At 40.3% G+C, this 16678-nt stretch overlaps 1 protein-coding gene across 1 annotated transcript in view; it reads right to left on the reverse strand.

The window, feature by feature from the left end:
* Positions 1 to 1260: 1260 nt before the first annotated feature.
* Positions 1261 to 16678, reverse strand: part of IMPG2 (interphotoreceptor matrix proteoglycan 2) — a 94871-nt gene continuing 79453 nt past the window's right edge. The window contains exons 15-19 of the mRNA XM_004035982.4: positions 7226 to 7436; positions 5384 to 5572; positions 3806 to 4016; positions 3212 to 3291; positions 1261 to 1401 (exon numbers count right to left, since the gene is read on the reverse strand). Of these exons, the coding sequence (XP_004036030.4) occupies positions 1389 to 1401; positions 3212 to 3291; positions 3806 to 4016; positions 5384 to 5572; positions 7226 to 7436 (704 nt within the window). The 3' untranslated portion in view covers positions 1261 to 1388. The remainder of the gene's footprint in view (positions 1402 to 3211; positions 3292 to 3805; positions 4017 to 5383; positions 5573 to 7225; positions 7437 to 16678) is intronic.

The following is a 16678-nucleotide window of genomic DNA, read 5'->3' on the forward strand; positions in this document are numbered from 1 at the left end:
CCGGTGTCCTCATAATGAGCAGAATTGGCAGTCATCAAGTTGAGAAAAAAAAAGTGAACCAAGTATTTTATCTTATAGTCAGTTTATACTGGTTATTTATATCTGGTCAGAAATAAATCAAAATGTTCAGAATTGTTTTTGGCAAACATGAAGACATCTAGCGTAAAGTATCTGCATTAATAATAACCTATTGCATATGCAATTTAATATCATGATGATGATTATTTGGCCTCCTCCTCTCCCCCTCCAAAGCAACCCATTCAAAAAAAACACTAGGGGGAAAGAGGAAAATTTCCATTTTCTGTCAAAATTTATATAAGGTATGGACTTCCTATCTGTTCAGTTTTTAAAATATTTTAATTGTAATAAAAGCTTTGCCCTGTTTTGTATAAGCAGGAGTTAATTTAGACAGGAGGTATTACACAAAGGAGAAGCAATGAAAATGAGCTCATCTATATTATGTGAGGTAGTTAAGTGCTGTTTTCCAAATTAATACACCAGGAACTAGAGGAGAGACAGGATTTGCCCAAGACATCTTTAGATTTCAGGAGCAATCAGGGAACCTCAGTCCAGCAATCAAGAAACAAAATATATTCTCAGCACTGGGGTCTTGACCCGACACTCACTCCCTCCCTGCCCATGTGATTAAATTTGTCTTTAGATTAATGGGAATCTTCTAAACTTTATATATATATATATATATGCATTCATCCTGAAAACTAAAAAAAAAGGATATTAACATAGTTAACATAACAATAACATGGTCTTGATTAATATGCTCAGGAAATGCAAGACACTGATAGAAGCATAAAAATACAACCCTAATTCTATCCTGCAGCAAAAAAGTTTGCTTTTTCTTTAGCAGTTTGATCAAAAGAAAGAAAGAAGTTTATTTAGATGAATGCCTGATTGTAAACTATCCATTAAGACTATTTCAAAGGTTTCCCCTTCTACCCAACAATAACAAATATGCTCCAAAATATTCCCTTACTAAGCCAGACTTCTCCATGTAAGAGTCTCACCTTATTTTCCTATTGAGAAACCCGAGGCACAGTTCTTAGGAGACACCCCCAGTGATTCAGAAGCAGACAGCAACTGCAGCCCTAACTCCTAGGTCCAGCTTTTTCTTGTAGAATACTTTCCAGAGTTTACGTAGTTTTCAATTTATTTAAACACAGCATTCAGTCTTTATAGAAATAAAAATGGTAACATCTCTTACTACATTCTGAAAACTTAAGCTGAAAAAAAAAACAGGGTGCCCTATATTTTTTTCATAGAAAACTCTTCTTCCAACAGTGTTTAAAATCCAGGTTAATTATATGACATAAGTAACAAGTAATCTCCATCTTCTCCAGGCTTCTAATCAGTTTCACAACAGGATTTTTTGGTTAAACCTCTTCCCTGCCATGAAAACACAAAGAGCAATTCAGTAAAAAAAGCAAGAATGTAATAAAATGCAATTACTGTCATACATCACTAAGCTATACTCCTAAAATCATGAATACTTTCTATTTTTTTCTTTATTTGAAGGAAAGTTGTTCTGTTCTGTGCTAAAAATTTTTTTAATCCACTCTACAAAGATCATGTGATGCTTTAATCCTGAATCAACTCCATTAACATTTTTTGGGCTACCTGATAGATGAAAACTCTGAAACTAAGTGAAAACTGAAAATGCTGTTTGGATTACGTGCCTGACATCTTTCCAGTGTCTTATTCCTTCTGTGAACCTCCTAAGGTTACAGAGCCTGTGTAGACTTTCTTTTGTCTCACAGCATCTTCTAGTTCAAATCTTCTTTGTTTCATAGACTCTGTGTGTGTATTTTAATGTTAGACAGTGCACCAGAAGAAACAGAAACATGTAGTCAATCTGCCTATTCCTATAAGGCTCTCCTGAATCCTTCCTTTGGATGTCTTCGCCTAGAAAAGATGCATTTTTAATTCAGTGAACACATTCAGGCAGGTAGCTTTGAGAGGCTTCTAAAGGGTCGAAACATTCATGTTCTTTCTATTGGATACTACTGAAATGGAGCCGTGGGTCATCTGCTGGCTGAAGATGCAGAGATGAATGGATTCTCTGGTTTAAAAGGCAGACTAGTGATACTGCTCTGGCTGCATTCAGCAAGACTGGCAGCACCTCCTAGGAGCCAAGTCAGATGTTCAGAGATTTTTAGAGTTATCTCTACCATGCACATGGAATTAGAAAAGCATCTTTCTCAGTTTCCTCAGTTATCAGTTTGTCCCTTCTCTTACAGAGGAACCATGAGCAAAGGAGCCACCTATCAGAGAAAAAGAATTTTGAGTAAAGGGGCAGGGGTTCCACTCAGGGTCATGGGTGTTATTGTGACCCTTCATTAATTTCTCTTATAAGCATGCATGAATTGCTCTGATTTTTCTCTTCTAAAAGCCAAGCCAGAAGATACTTATCTGGCCCTCCATGAACAAATACTTCCACGAAGGCAACAGTAGGACCAAATATCAATACCAAACCGTAATCCTACCCAATACACTCAGCTAACACCCATTATGGCCTCTTTTCAAGATAGTTTATTTTGTAACGTATGTCTAGTTATGGACTGTGGGAACAAAGAAAAAAATTACAGACATTTGCCCAAAATGCATCCTGAGAAAAGCAAATGGGAAAATTAAGATAAACTTGATAGAGGCAAGAGATACAGTTTAATGAGATTTGTAATTCAAAGCATACTGAAAAGTATCTACAGAGATAGAATTGAAAGAATATGTTGAAATATGTGAGGACTTACGGCTACTCAAATGTTCTTCAAAGGAACTATCTATGAAAAATATTTTATGGCATCAGATCAATCAGATCACTAGTGAGATCTATGATAACAAGAGAGAAAATATGAAAAGACTATGTGTAGTCCAGGCGTCTCTAGTCCAAAACAGACAGTATCTTAGTTTTAAATCTTCTCTGCCACTGGCTATCACTGTCATCTTAGGTAAGTCCCTTCATGTCTCCAAGATTTCCTTTCCTCAAATAAGAAACACTCAATTTACAAAGCCCTTATAAGGAAGAAATCAGATAATCTGCCTGGACATGCATAAACTTTGAAGAACTCAACAAACGTTGGTTATCACGGAGACTCCTGTCACATGGACAGGAAATTATGTGCTCACTCAGGTGTGACATTACTGTAGAGTAAACTGTTAAGTCTGTAGGTCGGGGTGGGGGGCCGTTTCAAAAGCTTACACTTGTTGCTCTCTCACAAAAGCTGCAAACTCAGGATCATTGGCATACAGTTCCAAAACTCTCATTCTCTCTTGAATTTCCTTAAACAAAAAAGAAACAATAGGCCACACATTGCATTAGAAAAACCTCAACAGCCTTTTAAAAGGGGTTCTAATTTTCATAAGGAATTGTTACATTCTGGGCTATTCAGAAGTATGCTATAAGAAAGAAGTGCAGGAGTGTGCACTTTCAGAGAAATGGAAGGATCTACATACACTACTCTGGATATTACATGTCCTGCTCTAAATCAGACATATTTCTAAGGAAGAAAGGGAGGAAGGAGAGAGTACCAGTTAATAATGCAAAAAAAAAAAAAAGCGCCATTGTGGGGGGAAATAAGGTACCGCTTAGAATTTAATACACTGTGCATATCATAGACTAGGAGATACGAGGTAAAAACCAATTACTAAATATTTTTTACACTTTCTTAAAGTCCATGTGCACGCACGCATACACTCATACACACCCCCACCCACCACCCCCTGCTCCCCCACACACACACCAGCAGTAGCTGCAACAGCAACAGTACAGCAACATAAATGCAAAGTTTCCCACCTCTCTGGAAAGCTCACTGCTCTCATACATCTGTTTGATTTCTTCTCTGCTCAGCCCACCAATCGTGTCTCCGCTAGCAGAGCTGTAGAAGGGATGCTGAGGATAGGGTCCCTCATACTTCTCACATCCAGCCCTGTGACTTTCATACACGGGGTTGTACTTCACAGCATTCTCAATAGATGAGAGGCTGTCAGGCTGCCTGCTGGAGCCACTAAAAGAAAGATATGATTGATTCAGGCTCTTGTTTGGATGCTCAACTATGTGGAAGACTATTTACCTGGGACAAGATTTCTGTTGAAGAAAAACAGGTGCACTTTACACAAATGGTGGGACATAACTGTGAAAAACATCTAGATCAACCTCAAAAATTATTTGTCAGGTGTTATCATTATGATTTCCTCACATCCATGGCAAGCGCTCTTTGGACTTGTTCCATGTCTCATTCATCTTATTTGCCATGGCGCCTGGCATTCATAAATGTTGGAAACTATGTCTGCCAGTAGATGGTGCTTCATAAACTGTAGCTTCATCATTCCCAGAGTTATACACATTGAAAATCAGTGTGTAGCCACGCAGCAAATCTGACTGAAATATAAATATTATGGTCTAGGGGAAGCAGAGCCTCAATTAAATTCAACTCAGGTCTACACATATTTACCGAGCATTGATCATGTGCATAGGACTGTTCTACACACTGCTGACACAAATAATCTTTTATCTCTGCCCTGGATGAGGTTACAGTCTAATGAAAAGTCAGACACAATAAGAAGTATAATAACAATGACGGAGGTATGTCCCAGGTGCTCCAGGACTTAGCGAAGTTGATGGTGAGGGAAGTAAACTAGACCTCAAGTTGTAGCTCTTACAGACTTCAGACGCACAGAAGCAAAGTACAATATGTGATTATGATCCTTGAATCCTGAGTCTAGCAAATGGACCAGGTTTTATTTCCCCATCGATGAAGCAACACCTAACTAAACAGAGAATGAGATTTCATTTATTGACAGACCCTTACCTAGATTTAAATTCTGGCTTATTACCACTAGCTTGAGCCAAAGAGGAGCAAGTTGTAACAGATCTGGTCCTCCCTGAAGGGAAATTCACCTCTTCTATCTCATCTCCAACATTGCTTCTCCAAATTCTTTCTGGCCATGAAATAGGCATTCTGGCCACACTCAACCATGCCCTTCCTTCGATGAGCCTTGAAGTTCACGCATGCCTCCCTGACTTTGCTCATGCTCATTCAACCAGCTAGAAAGCATCCCAGCCCAAACGTAGCAAATGTCTACTCTTTCTCTCCAGCAAATTACCACAGCCATCATTAAAACTTTTAAGACTCTTTCCCCAGGCAAAACTTATTTGTACCTCATCAAGGCTCCTTAGCATCTTATTCTTAGTGCTACTTCTGTTTTTCTTCAATTTGACACCCCTTTGAGGACAAGGACCATGTGTTTATTCAAATTCATAGCTCTCTTCCACCCAGCCAGCTCCTTGTCCAATATTTGGCACCTGGTAAGTACTAAATAAATGTGTAAATGGAACACTGTATTCCATTAGAGAGCTCTTTTCCTTATTTACCTGAAGGGACTCTCTCTTTCACTCCTGTCATGGTGTGCTTGAAGAGTCCTGATGAAGAAGTAGATGATAGCAGAAAAGATGACAAGAAGTCCAACCACGGAGGCAATAGTGATGCCTATGATCACGGGCTCAGACACAAACTCCTCACAGTGCTTGCCTCGGTACCACCAGTTCTCACCCACCCGGCACCTGCAACCAACAGTCACCAAGTCCGATATCTGAATCACTCTGCTCACACTGACAATTAACAGCAGAACCTTCTGAGGGACTAGAGTAAAGTAGAGAAATAAATGCTGACCACGTGAAGCTTCATAAAGAGTTGAATAGACAGATTAAAAGATCATACAATTTAAGGCGGTGCATAAAGCCCAGCACAGACCTAGTAGGTCCTCAATGACTGTTTGAAAAAAAACTGAATAAAAAGCTAAATAGGTTTAAGGAAATTATTCTACTTAACATCCTTATTTATAGATAACCAAAAAACAAGCCTAGGAAGGAAAGTGACTGGCATTAGGCCATACAATTAGTCTGCTGCAGAACTGGGCCTAGAACCCAGGCCTCCAGACTCCCCATGTCCTTTCAGTACGCTAAAGATATCCTTCAAACCCTAAGGCCACAGGGAAAGGAAATCACTGCTTTTCTAGGTAATATTAATTTCTCTGGACATGAAGAGACTGTTTTTCTCCTTATAAACTTTATCCTTCTTCATATAGAAGAGTCTGGATTATTTCTACTTATTTCCTGTTTCTGGCATCTATGCCAACATTTGCCCATTTTGACCTTGCAAACTGTCCTCTACTTTGTGTTTCTCCTCCTTATTCTCAGCATCCTCTCCTCTTCAACCACGCAGCTTTGGTTGTGTATGGTTGGAAAGTTGATTTGTTTGACCTTGTTTAAGGGGAGTGGGCAGATGACAGTCGGGCTAACTGAATCTGCTCATCTTCTCATTGGTTCTACCTTTAGAAAATGGATCTCAGATGTACTTAAAGAAAAATATTTTTGTCACCACTTTGAAAACTTTAAATACTTTAAAGTTTTTAAATGTTTGTCTTTATCTTTGAATGAATACTATGTAGGAATAAGAGGGGCCCAAAACCTTTAAAAATATAATTCAAGTTTAACAATAAAACTCATTTTCACTTTCAGATATAGAGGAACGTGATCTTATGCCTAAACCTCATTTGAACGCCGGTTTCCTTATCATCACCATTAAAAACTACAATACAAAGATCTCCATCTGCTCCAACTAGTCTCAGTAGGACTTTTATTTATTTATTTATTTATTTATTTATTTATTTATTTATTTATTCTGAGACAGAGTTTCAATCTTGTTGCCCAGGCTGGAGTGCAGTGGCACGATCTCAGCTCACTGCAACCTCTGCCTCCCGGGTTCAAGCAATTCTCCTGCCTTAGCCTCACAAGTAGCTGGGATTACAGGTGCCTGCCACCACACCCAGCTAATTTTTGTATTTTTAGTAGAGATGAGGTTTCGCCATGTTGGCCAGGATGGTCTCAATCTCCCGACCTCAGGTGATCCACCCACCTTGGTCTCCCAAAGTGCTGGGATTACAGGCGTGAGCCACTGCACCTAGCCAGTAGGACATATTTAGATAATTTTTTTTTTTTTTTGCAGTTCCCTAACAGCATAAATTACTGAATTGAAATTCAGGCCTGTTAAACGACTCATCCTCACATGACAGTTAGATGGCTCCCATCTATTGCCTAGATATAACTTCTATAATGCATACTATAATAAGTATCCTAAAATTATAGGTGCAGGCCCCTTTTCTTTAGAGGAAATATCTATAGCCTCTAAAGCCAAAATCTGTAACTACAACATACCTACAAATGGCCCCGTGCCCAGGCATAATGTCACACTTTCCATCATTCAAGCAGAAGTCAGGCTGTAGGTCACAGAGACTCTGACAGGGCCGTTCTTCCACACTCAGGTATCCAGGGAAGCATCTGCACTTTGCTTCTCCACTCCAGGGGTTGACCAGACACTCTGAAAATTCATTACAGGCCTGAAACTTGCAAGGGTTGGCTTCATCACCTAAAACATTAAACAAAGAATAATGCAAGAAAAGGCAAAACACAGAAACTGGGGTATACAAAGCCCCTCATTAAAGTTCTCCCCCAAAGTATATGGGACAACTCCTTTCCAGAACCATTAAAGTACACCATCGCCACCAATACCACACACAAAAATTCTCACTCATCATAGATCGATAAGCTTTTGTCAAATTTTTGTGCAACTCAGAGCCAAATCATAAAACCCTATGACCTATCTAAGCCTTAACATATTTTATCTAGGGAGCATGTAGAAGCTTTAGAAATCCATGCCATGTAATTGCAGATCTAAGTTAAACACAATAGTAATTGTAGATCTAAATTAAACACAGTTTTCATGGACCATTCATTTCCACCAACCCCAACCTGCTGCAGTTGACCTCCACTCTACATACACTGCTACATGCCTTGCACAACACTGAGAACATGAATGGGGAGAGAGAGCTCAGAAGAGAACTGGTAGGAGCCTCAGGGATGGGTATAGCCCAGTAAGAGCAGCCTAGGAACAGTCAAGATTTGTGAAAATCAGTGTTAGGAAAATAAGTCAGCCCTGCACTTCCTGAGGCCATTTCCAACAAAATATTTTTGCCTTCATAACTTAATTTTTCATTGATAGGGTGAGGGAAAATGACTATTTTTAAAAATGAATTGGGATAGTAATCAGTCAAAAAAGATATAAGACATTGACCATGAATGGGCCTTCCATCCTGCCACAGTTCCCACATGTTCTTCACTGGTCAATGGTAATCTGTGAATGGTAAGTGGGCAAATGGTGACACAGACATTGAAAACAGAGAAAACAGGTGGAAATGATCCATAGACTCATCTGTATTAAAAATATAAAGTTTAGCTAGAAGGCTATAGGGAATAAAAAGAAATAGCGTAGTCTCTTGGTTTCCAAAATAATGGAAGGATCTACATACATAATGTTTTGAAAAGCAATGATTTCCTTGCTGCTCTGGAAATTGAAGACAATTTTGCACAAGTCTGTGCCCTTGGAGTTTGGAGATCACTGAAGTTGATCTCCTTTGGCCGCATGTGGTAACAGGGGGAAGGTACGGAGTTGAATAGTGTCCCCAGAAGTTCATGTCCATCCAGAACCTCAGAATATGACCTTACTTGGAAACAGAGTATTTGTATATGTAATCAAGTTAAGAAGAGGCCATACTAGATTAGAATGAGCCCTAATGCAATGATTGGTGTCCTTATAAGAAGAGGGAAATTTGGACACAGACAGAAACACACAGGAAACAAGGCTATCTGTAGACAAAGGCAGATATTAGAGTGATACACCTATAAGCTATGGGATGCCAAGGGATTGCTGGTAAACATCAGAAACCAGGAAAAGGTAAGGAAAGAGTCTTCCCTAGATCTTTCAGAGGGAACAGGGCCTGGCCAACATTTTGATTTTGGACTTCTAGCCTCAAGAACTGTGGGGGAATAAATTCCTGTTGTTTTAAGGCACCTAGTTTGTGGTACTTTGTTACAGCAGCCCTAGGAAACTAATACAGGGGACCACTGCCAAGATGCTCACATAACAGGAAAAACATACAAATGTGTTGACAGGTGGGAAATTTCTACAAGGGAACTGCACGGCCAGATTTCACTGCATATTTCCTAAGTCTTCACATCTTTATCCGGGTATTCGTTTTGTGACTTTGTAATCAGAAAATAATCTGATCCTTACCCAGCAGTGAGGGATAGGAGTGTCTATAGGGGTGAGGAAGATGGTACTGCATAGCTCTCCTTTGTTAATGGAAGTTCAAGAGCTTCTGAGACACTGCATGTTAAAGTAAGCTGGGCAAGAGTCAAGTCAATCTTGTCTCTAGCCAATCTTGAAATAAAGTACTTTAATCTGAAGGCCTTTAACTAAAAATATAAGATTGAATATCCCTTATCTAAAATTCTTGGGAGGAGAAGTAGTTTGGATTTCAAATTTTTCAGATTTTGGAATATTTGCCTTTACATAATGAGATATCTTGGGGATGGAACACACGTCTACAAAAAAACTCATTTATGTTTCATATACACCTTATACACATAGACTGAAGGTAATTTTATACAACATTTTAAATAATTTTGTGCGTAAGACAAAGTTTGTGTATATTGAACCACCAGAAAGCAAAGAGGTCACTATTTCAGCCACCCATGTGGACAATCTGTGGTTGTTCGGCATCACCATCATGCTGTGCATGGAAAAACTGTATCACTCCGAAGGGAAGTGTGAGAGTCTTTTTTCCCCTGGGCCCTCTGAATAAACTGTTGTGCATCTGTGTTTTGACTGCAACCCATCCCATGAGGCCAAGTGAAGAAATTTGCCCTTGTAGCATCATGTCAGTGCTCAAAAAGTTTCAGACTGGAGCATTTCAGATTTCAGATTTTCATATTAGGAATGCTTAACCACTATACATGTAGTAAAATGATTCTGTTTAAAAATTTTGAAACTTTGTAACCATTCTGCAGGTATATGTGTCTGAGGTGAGAAAAATAGAGTCTCTCTTTTCTATACATTAGGAAAAAGATATAGCCATAGGAAAAAGATAAAATATAGCCTTTTTGCTTCCAGGCCAAGGAGAAAGACAAAGCCTAATATTTTAATAATGTAAATAAAAGACTGTGGTTTCAAAGTCTCTTTCCACTCCTTTGTGCTAGTTAAGAAAGGGTGCCCGGGTAGCTAACTGTATGTTTGGAAAAGTGCCTTAATGATTCTATTGGGGAAACAAAGGTAGAGTTGGAGGTAAATTTAGGATGGGAGACAGGGATCTAAATTGTGGAATTAATTACAATCTGGTTTTCTAGGAGCAGCTTAAAAGAAGGATAGATGGGTCTAGAAAAATGAGAGTAGAGGAAAGATGTGTAGATGGTCTGGAAAGACAGCTTTATGGCCTGAGCAACATCATAGCTGGCTGGGTCCTGGGAAAAAATTTGGCCAGTAACAGATGTCCTTGAGAGGGTGGCGGAGGAATTTAAGGATGGTTATGCCTAACTAATATTTTTAAGCCATCTGCCGTGCTGAGATAAAGCCTTCTCCATTACCTTCATACCATCAGCAAATGCCTGATAGAATCAACTGCCTTATGTTGGAGGTGCTTTGAGCAGATCAAAAACAGGATTGTGATTTGCATTCGGTTAACACCACAAGAGTCAAGACTCCCGTGAGACTGAAAATTCAGCAAAGAAAACTCAGAACTGGGGAGGATTAAGAGATATTTAAGTTCCTTAACAATGCCCAGAAATACTGAGGAGTTGAGGGAACATAGATGCAGGTTTTATACTGTACAGGGGTGGGGCTAATGCCAGCTAATTTGAATATTAAAAGTAAAGGCGAGCTTATAAACCTTGATGATATTGCATGCAGCTGACATGTGAGTTACATACAAAACTGAAGTAAGGTGGTGGCTGCCAAGATGGCCAAATAGGAACAGCTCCAGTTTGCAGCTCCCAGCGAGATCAATGCAGAAGGTGGGTGATTTCTGCATTTCCAACTGAGGTACCTGGCTCATCTCATTGGGACTGATTGTACAGTGGGTGCAGCCCACAGAGGGTGAGCCAAAGTAGGGTGGTGCGTCACCTCACCCGGAAGTGCAAGGGGTTGGGGTACTCCCTCCCCTAGCCAAGGGAAGCCATGAGGGACTGTGCCATGAGGAACAGTGCATTCAGCCCAGATACTATGCTTTTCCCACTATCTTCGTAACCCGCAGACCAGGAAATTCCCTTGGGTGCCTATACCACCAGGGCCCTCGGTTTCAAGCAAAAAACTGGGCGGCCATTTGCACAGACACCAAGCTAGCTGCAGGAGTTGGTTTGTTTTTGTTTTTGTTTTTCATACCCTGGTGGCACCTGGAATGCCAGCAAGGCAGAACCGTTTACTGCCCTGGAAAGGAGGCTGAAGCCAGGGAGCCAAGTGGTCTAGCTCAGCGAATCCCACCCCCACGGAGCCCAGCAAGCTAAGATCCACTGGTTTGAAATTCTTGCTGCCAGCACAGCAGCCTGAAGTCAACCTGGGGCGCTTGAGCTTGGTGCAGAGAGGGGCGTCCACCATTACTGAGGCTTGAGTAGGTGGTTTTCCCCTCACAGTGTAAATAAAGCCGCCCAGAAATTTGAACTGGGTGGAGCCCACCACAGCTCAGCAAAGCCTCTGTAGCCAGATTGCCTCTATAGATTCCTCCTCTATGGGCAGGGCATCTCTGAAAGAATGGCAGCAGCCCCAGTCAGGGGCTTAGAGATAAAACTCCCCTCTCCCTGGGACAGAGTACCTGGGGGAAGGGGCGGCTGTAGGCGCAGTTTCAGCAGACTTAAACATTCCTGCCTGCTGGCTCTGAAGAGAGCAGCGGATCTCCCAGCACAGCACTCGAGCTCTGCTAAGGGACGATTGCCTCCTCAAGTGGGTCCCTGACCCCTATGTCTCCTGACTGGGAGACACCTCCCAGCAGGAATTGACAGACACCTCATACAGGAGAGCTCTGGCTGGCATCTGGTGGGTGCCCCTCTGGGACAAAGCTTCCAGAGGAAGGAACAGGCAGCAATCTTTGCTGTTCCACAGCCTCCGTTGGTGATACCCAGGCAAACAGAGTCTGGAGTGGACCTCCAGCAAGCTCCAGCAGACCTGCAGCAGAGGAGCCTGACTGTTAGAAGGAAAATTAACAAACAGAAAGGAATAGCATCAACATCAACAAAAAGGACGTCCAGACACAGAAACTCCATGCAAAGGTCACCAACATCAAAGACCAAAGGTAAATAAATCCATGAAGATGAGGAAAAGCCAGCACAAAAACGCTGAAAATTCCAAAAACGAGAATGCCTCTTCTCCCACAAAGGATCACAACTCCTTGCCAGCAAGGGAACAAAACTGGATGGAGAATGAGTTTGATGAAATGACAGAAGTAGGCTTCAGAAGGTGGGTAATAACAAACTCCTGCAAGCTAAAGAAGCATGTTCTAACCCAATGCAAGGAAGCTAAGAACCTTGAAAAAAGGTTAGACTAATTGCTAACTAGAATAACCAGTGTAGAGAAGAACATAAATGACCTGATGGAGCTGAAAAACACAGCACGAGAACTTTGTGAAGCATACACAAGTATCAATAGCTGAATCAATCAAGCAGAAGAAAGGATATGAGATTGAAGATCAACTTAATGAAATAAAGTATGAAGACAAGGTTAGAGAAAAAACAATGAAAAGGAACAAACTAAGCCTCTGAGAAGTATGGGACTATGTGAAAGACCAAACGTACATTTGATTGGTGTACCTGAAACTGATGGCGTGAATGGAACCAAGTTGGAAAACACTCTGCAGGATATTATCCAGGAGAACATCCCCAACCTAGCAAGACAGGCCAACATTAAATTCAGGAAATACAGAGAATCCCACAAAGATACTCCCCAAGAAGAGTAATCCCAAGACACATAATTGTCAGATTCACCAAGATTGAAATGAAGGAAAAAATGTTAAGGGCAGCCAGAGAGAAAGGTCGGGTTACCCACAAAGGGAAACCCATCAGACTAATAGCGGATCTCTCTGCAGAAACCCTACAAGCCAGAAGAGAGTGGGGACCAATATTCAACATTGTTAAAGAAAATAATTTTCAACCCAGAATTTCATATCCAGCCAAACTAAGCTTCATATGCAAAGAAGAAATGAAATCCTTTACAGACAAGCAAATGCTGAGAGATTTTATCATCATTAGGCCTGCCTTACAAGAGCTCCTGAAGGAAGCACTAAATATGGAAAGGAAAAACCAGTACCAGCCACTGCAAAAACATACCAAATTATAAAGAACATTGACACTATAAAGAAACTGAATCTACTAATGGGCAAAATAACCAGCTAGCATCATACTGACAGGATCAAATTCATGCATAACAATATTTACCTTAAATGTAAACAGGCTAAATGCCCCAATTAAAAGACACAGACTGGCAAAATGGATAAAGAGACAAGACCCATCAGTGTGCTGTATTCAGAAGACCCATCTCATGTGCAAAGACACACATAGGCTCAAAATAAAGGGATGGAGGAAAATTTACCAAGCAAACACCAAACACCAAAAGCAATGGCAACAAAAGCCAAAATCGATAAATGGGATATAATTAAACTAAAGAGCTTCTGCACAGCAAAAGAAACTATCATCAGAGTGAACAGGCAACCTACAGAATGAGAAAACATTTTTGCAATCTATCCATCTGACAAAGGGCTAATATCCAGAATCTACAAGGAACTTAAACAAATTTACAAGAAAAACACAAACAACCCAATCAAAAAGTGGGTGAAGGATATGAACAGACACTTCTCAAAAGAAAACATTTATGCAGCTAACAAACATACGAAAAAAGCTCATCATCAGTGGTCATTACAGAAATGCAAACAAAACCACAATGAGATACCATCTCAAGCCAGTAGAATGGCGATCATTAAAAAGTCAGGAAACAACAGATGCTGGAGAGGATGTGGAGAAATAGGAACACCTTTACACTGTTGGTGGGAGTGTAAATTAGTTCAACCATTATGGAAGACAGTGTGGTGATTCCTTAAGGATCTAGAACTAGAAATACCTCCCATTGCTGCCTATATACCCAAAGGGTTATAAATCATTCTACTATAAAAACACATGCACATGTATGTTTATTGCAGCACTATTCACAATAGCAAATACTTGGAACCAATCCAAATGCCCATCAATTTAGACTGGGTAAAGAAAATGTGGCACATATACACCATAGAATACTATGCAGCCATAAAAAGGATGAGTTCGTGTCCTTTGCAGGGACATGGATTAAGCTGGAAACCATTATTCTCAGCAAACTAACACAGTAATAGAAAACCAAACATTGCAAGTTCTCACTCATAAGTGGGAGCTGAACAATGAGAACATATGGACACAGGGAGGGGAACAACACACATGGGGGCCTGTCAGGGGTGGAGTGCTAGAGGAGGGATAGCTTTAGGAGATATACCTAATGTAGATGACTGGCTGATGGGTGCAGCAAACCACCATGACACATGTATACCTATGTAACAGATCTGCACGTTCTACACATGTATCCCAGAACTTGAAGTATAATAATAAAAAAAAACTGAAGTAAATGCATTTATTGTAATTCTCTTTGTTTTTATTTTTTATTTTTTATTTTTTTTTAGAGACAGGTTCTCACTATGTTGCCCAGGCTAGAGTGTAGTTGTGTGATCATAGCTCATTGTAATCTCAACCTCCTAGACTCCAGCAATCTTCCCACCTCAGCTTCCCAAGTAGCTGGAACTACAGGCATATGCCACAGTGCCCAGCTAATTTTTAAGTTTTTTTGTAGAGATGGAGACCCACTATGTTGCTTAGGCTGGTCTCAAACTCATGGCCTCAAGCAATCCTTCTGCCTCAGCCTCCTAAAGTATTGGGATTACGAGTGTGAGCCACAGCACCAGGCCTGTAATTCTGTTTAAAAATAAGTAGACTGACCTTTGCAAAAGTTTTATAAATCATAACTGTTTGCATTTGTATAGTTAGTCAAATGTTTTATATATACTACTTGTTTATGCTTAGAATAGTCTCATAAAATACAGAGGCCAGGCAATATTACCCCCATTTAATATATGAGGAACTAAGGGTCAGGGATAAAATAGCCCATCTAGGGTCACACAAATAATAAATTGTAAAGCAGAAGAAGAAATCATTCCTTACAAATTATAATTAATTGCCTCTTCCACTATACCACATGACAAAGAATGTGCAAATGGCCTTAGAGAACTCAAGTGGTAAGAGATTTGGATATGAAGGATTAGTGAAACCATTTTCTTCACTTTCAATGAGTAATGATTCTTAAAGATTTCAGAAGAAAGTTCACTTCTTTCCTAAAGAATAGGGCTGACTTTCAAACCAGTTTGAGATTAAAAGGCACTGGAGAAATACAAAGCCAGGCATTCCTTCTCACTCCTCAAAACCTCTGTCTCTGGTATGCAGAAAGGAAGGAAGAACAAAATTTTACACTTCAACAGTGTTCTCTGCATCCAAGGCTTCCAAATAAAAGCAATGATTCATTTCATTCATTCACAGTATTTTTGAATACCTTCTGTGTTCAAGACACTATCCTAAGTTCTGGCTAAAAAGTATTTAATAAAACAAACACATTCTCAGTCCTTGTAAAAAGCTCATCTGGAAAAAATAGCCATTAAGCAACTATGCACATAAATTAACATTATTACAATGATCATAACTCTCTAGGGGAAAAGAACATTGTACTGTTAATATAAAAACTGACAGGAAAGACTCAGTCTAGACTACAGGTGAGTCAATGAAAAGTCCTGAGGAAGTGACATTTGAACTGAGGCACATGGGTGAGCAGGAGTCAGTAAGAAGGCAAAAGTGGACAGTGTGTGCAAAGACTTTAAGGCAAGAAGAAGGTTTTGTATCTGAGTAACAAAAAACAAGCTGGTTTGACTAGAACATGTTGAGCAGAGGTTAGTTACATTGGATATCAGGGAAGAAGATGGGGACCAGGCCTTGTGGCTACTGAACCAGACAGCCATTCAAGAGTACCATGGGGGCTATATGGAGGATGGATAGGAAGAGGAGCACGAGAGGATGTGGGGAAACTGGTCCAAATGAGAGATCATGATTTGGATGGAGTCGTAGCAATGGAGATAGAGAAAAGAGCATGGATTTGAGATATACTTAGAATTCAGAATCAATGTAAGTTTGGTGAGTAACTAAAAGCTCCAGGTGTTAGGAACTGAGGTATCAAGGATGACTTCTCTGGCCAGGTGCGGTGGCTCACACCTGTAATCCCAGCACTTTGGGAGGCCGAGGTAGGTGGATCACCTGAGGTCAGGAGTTCAAGACCAGCCTAGCCAACATGGAGAAACTCCATCTCTACTAAAAATACAAAAAATTAGCCAGGTGTGGTGGCAGGTGCCTATAATCCAAGCTACTCGGGAGGCTGAGGCAGGAGAATTGCTTGAGCCCAGGAGGCAGAGGTTGCAGTGAGCCAAGGTCACACCATTACACTCCAGCCTGGGCAACAAGAGTGAAACGCCACCTCAAAAAAAAAAAAAAAATTCTCAGGTTTCCAGCTTAAGTAGCTGAGTAGATAAAGCTTACATTTATGGAGAGAGAGAGAGAGAAGCTGAGAGAAAGAGTAGATTTAGCTGGAGAGTGGTGAGATATGGAAAAGAAGAGCTCACTCATAGCTATCTTAAATTTGATATACACAGAATACATTCAAGTGGAGACTGTCAA

This window comes from Gorilla gorilla, chromosome 2 (genome assembly GCF_029281585.2).
Source record: "Gorilla gorilla gorilla isolate KB3781 chromosome 2, NHGRI_mGorGor1-v2.1_pri, whole genome shotgun sequence".
In the NCBI taxonomy this organism is placed as follows: Eukaryota; Metazoa; Chordata; class Mammalia; order Primates; family Hominidae; genus Gorilla; species Gorilla gorilla.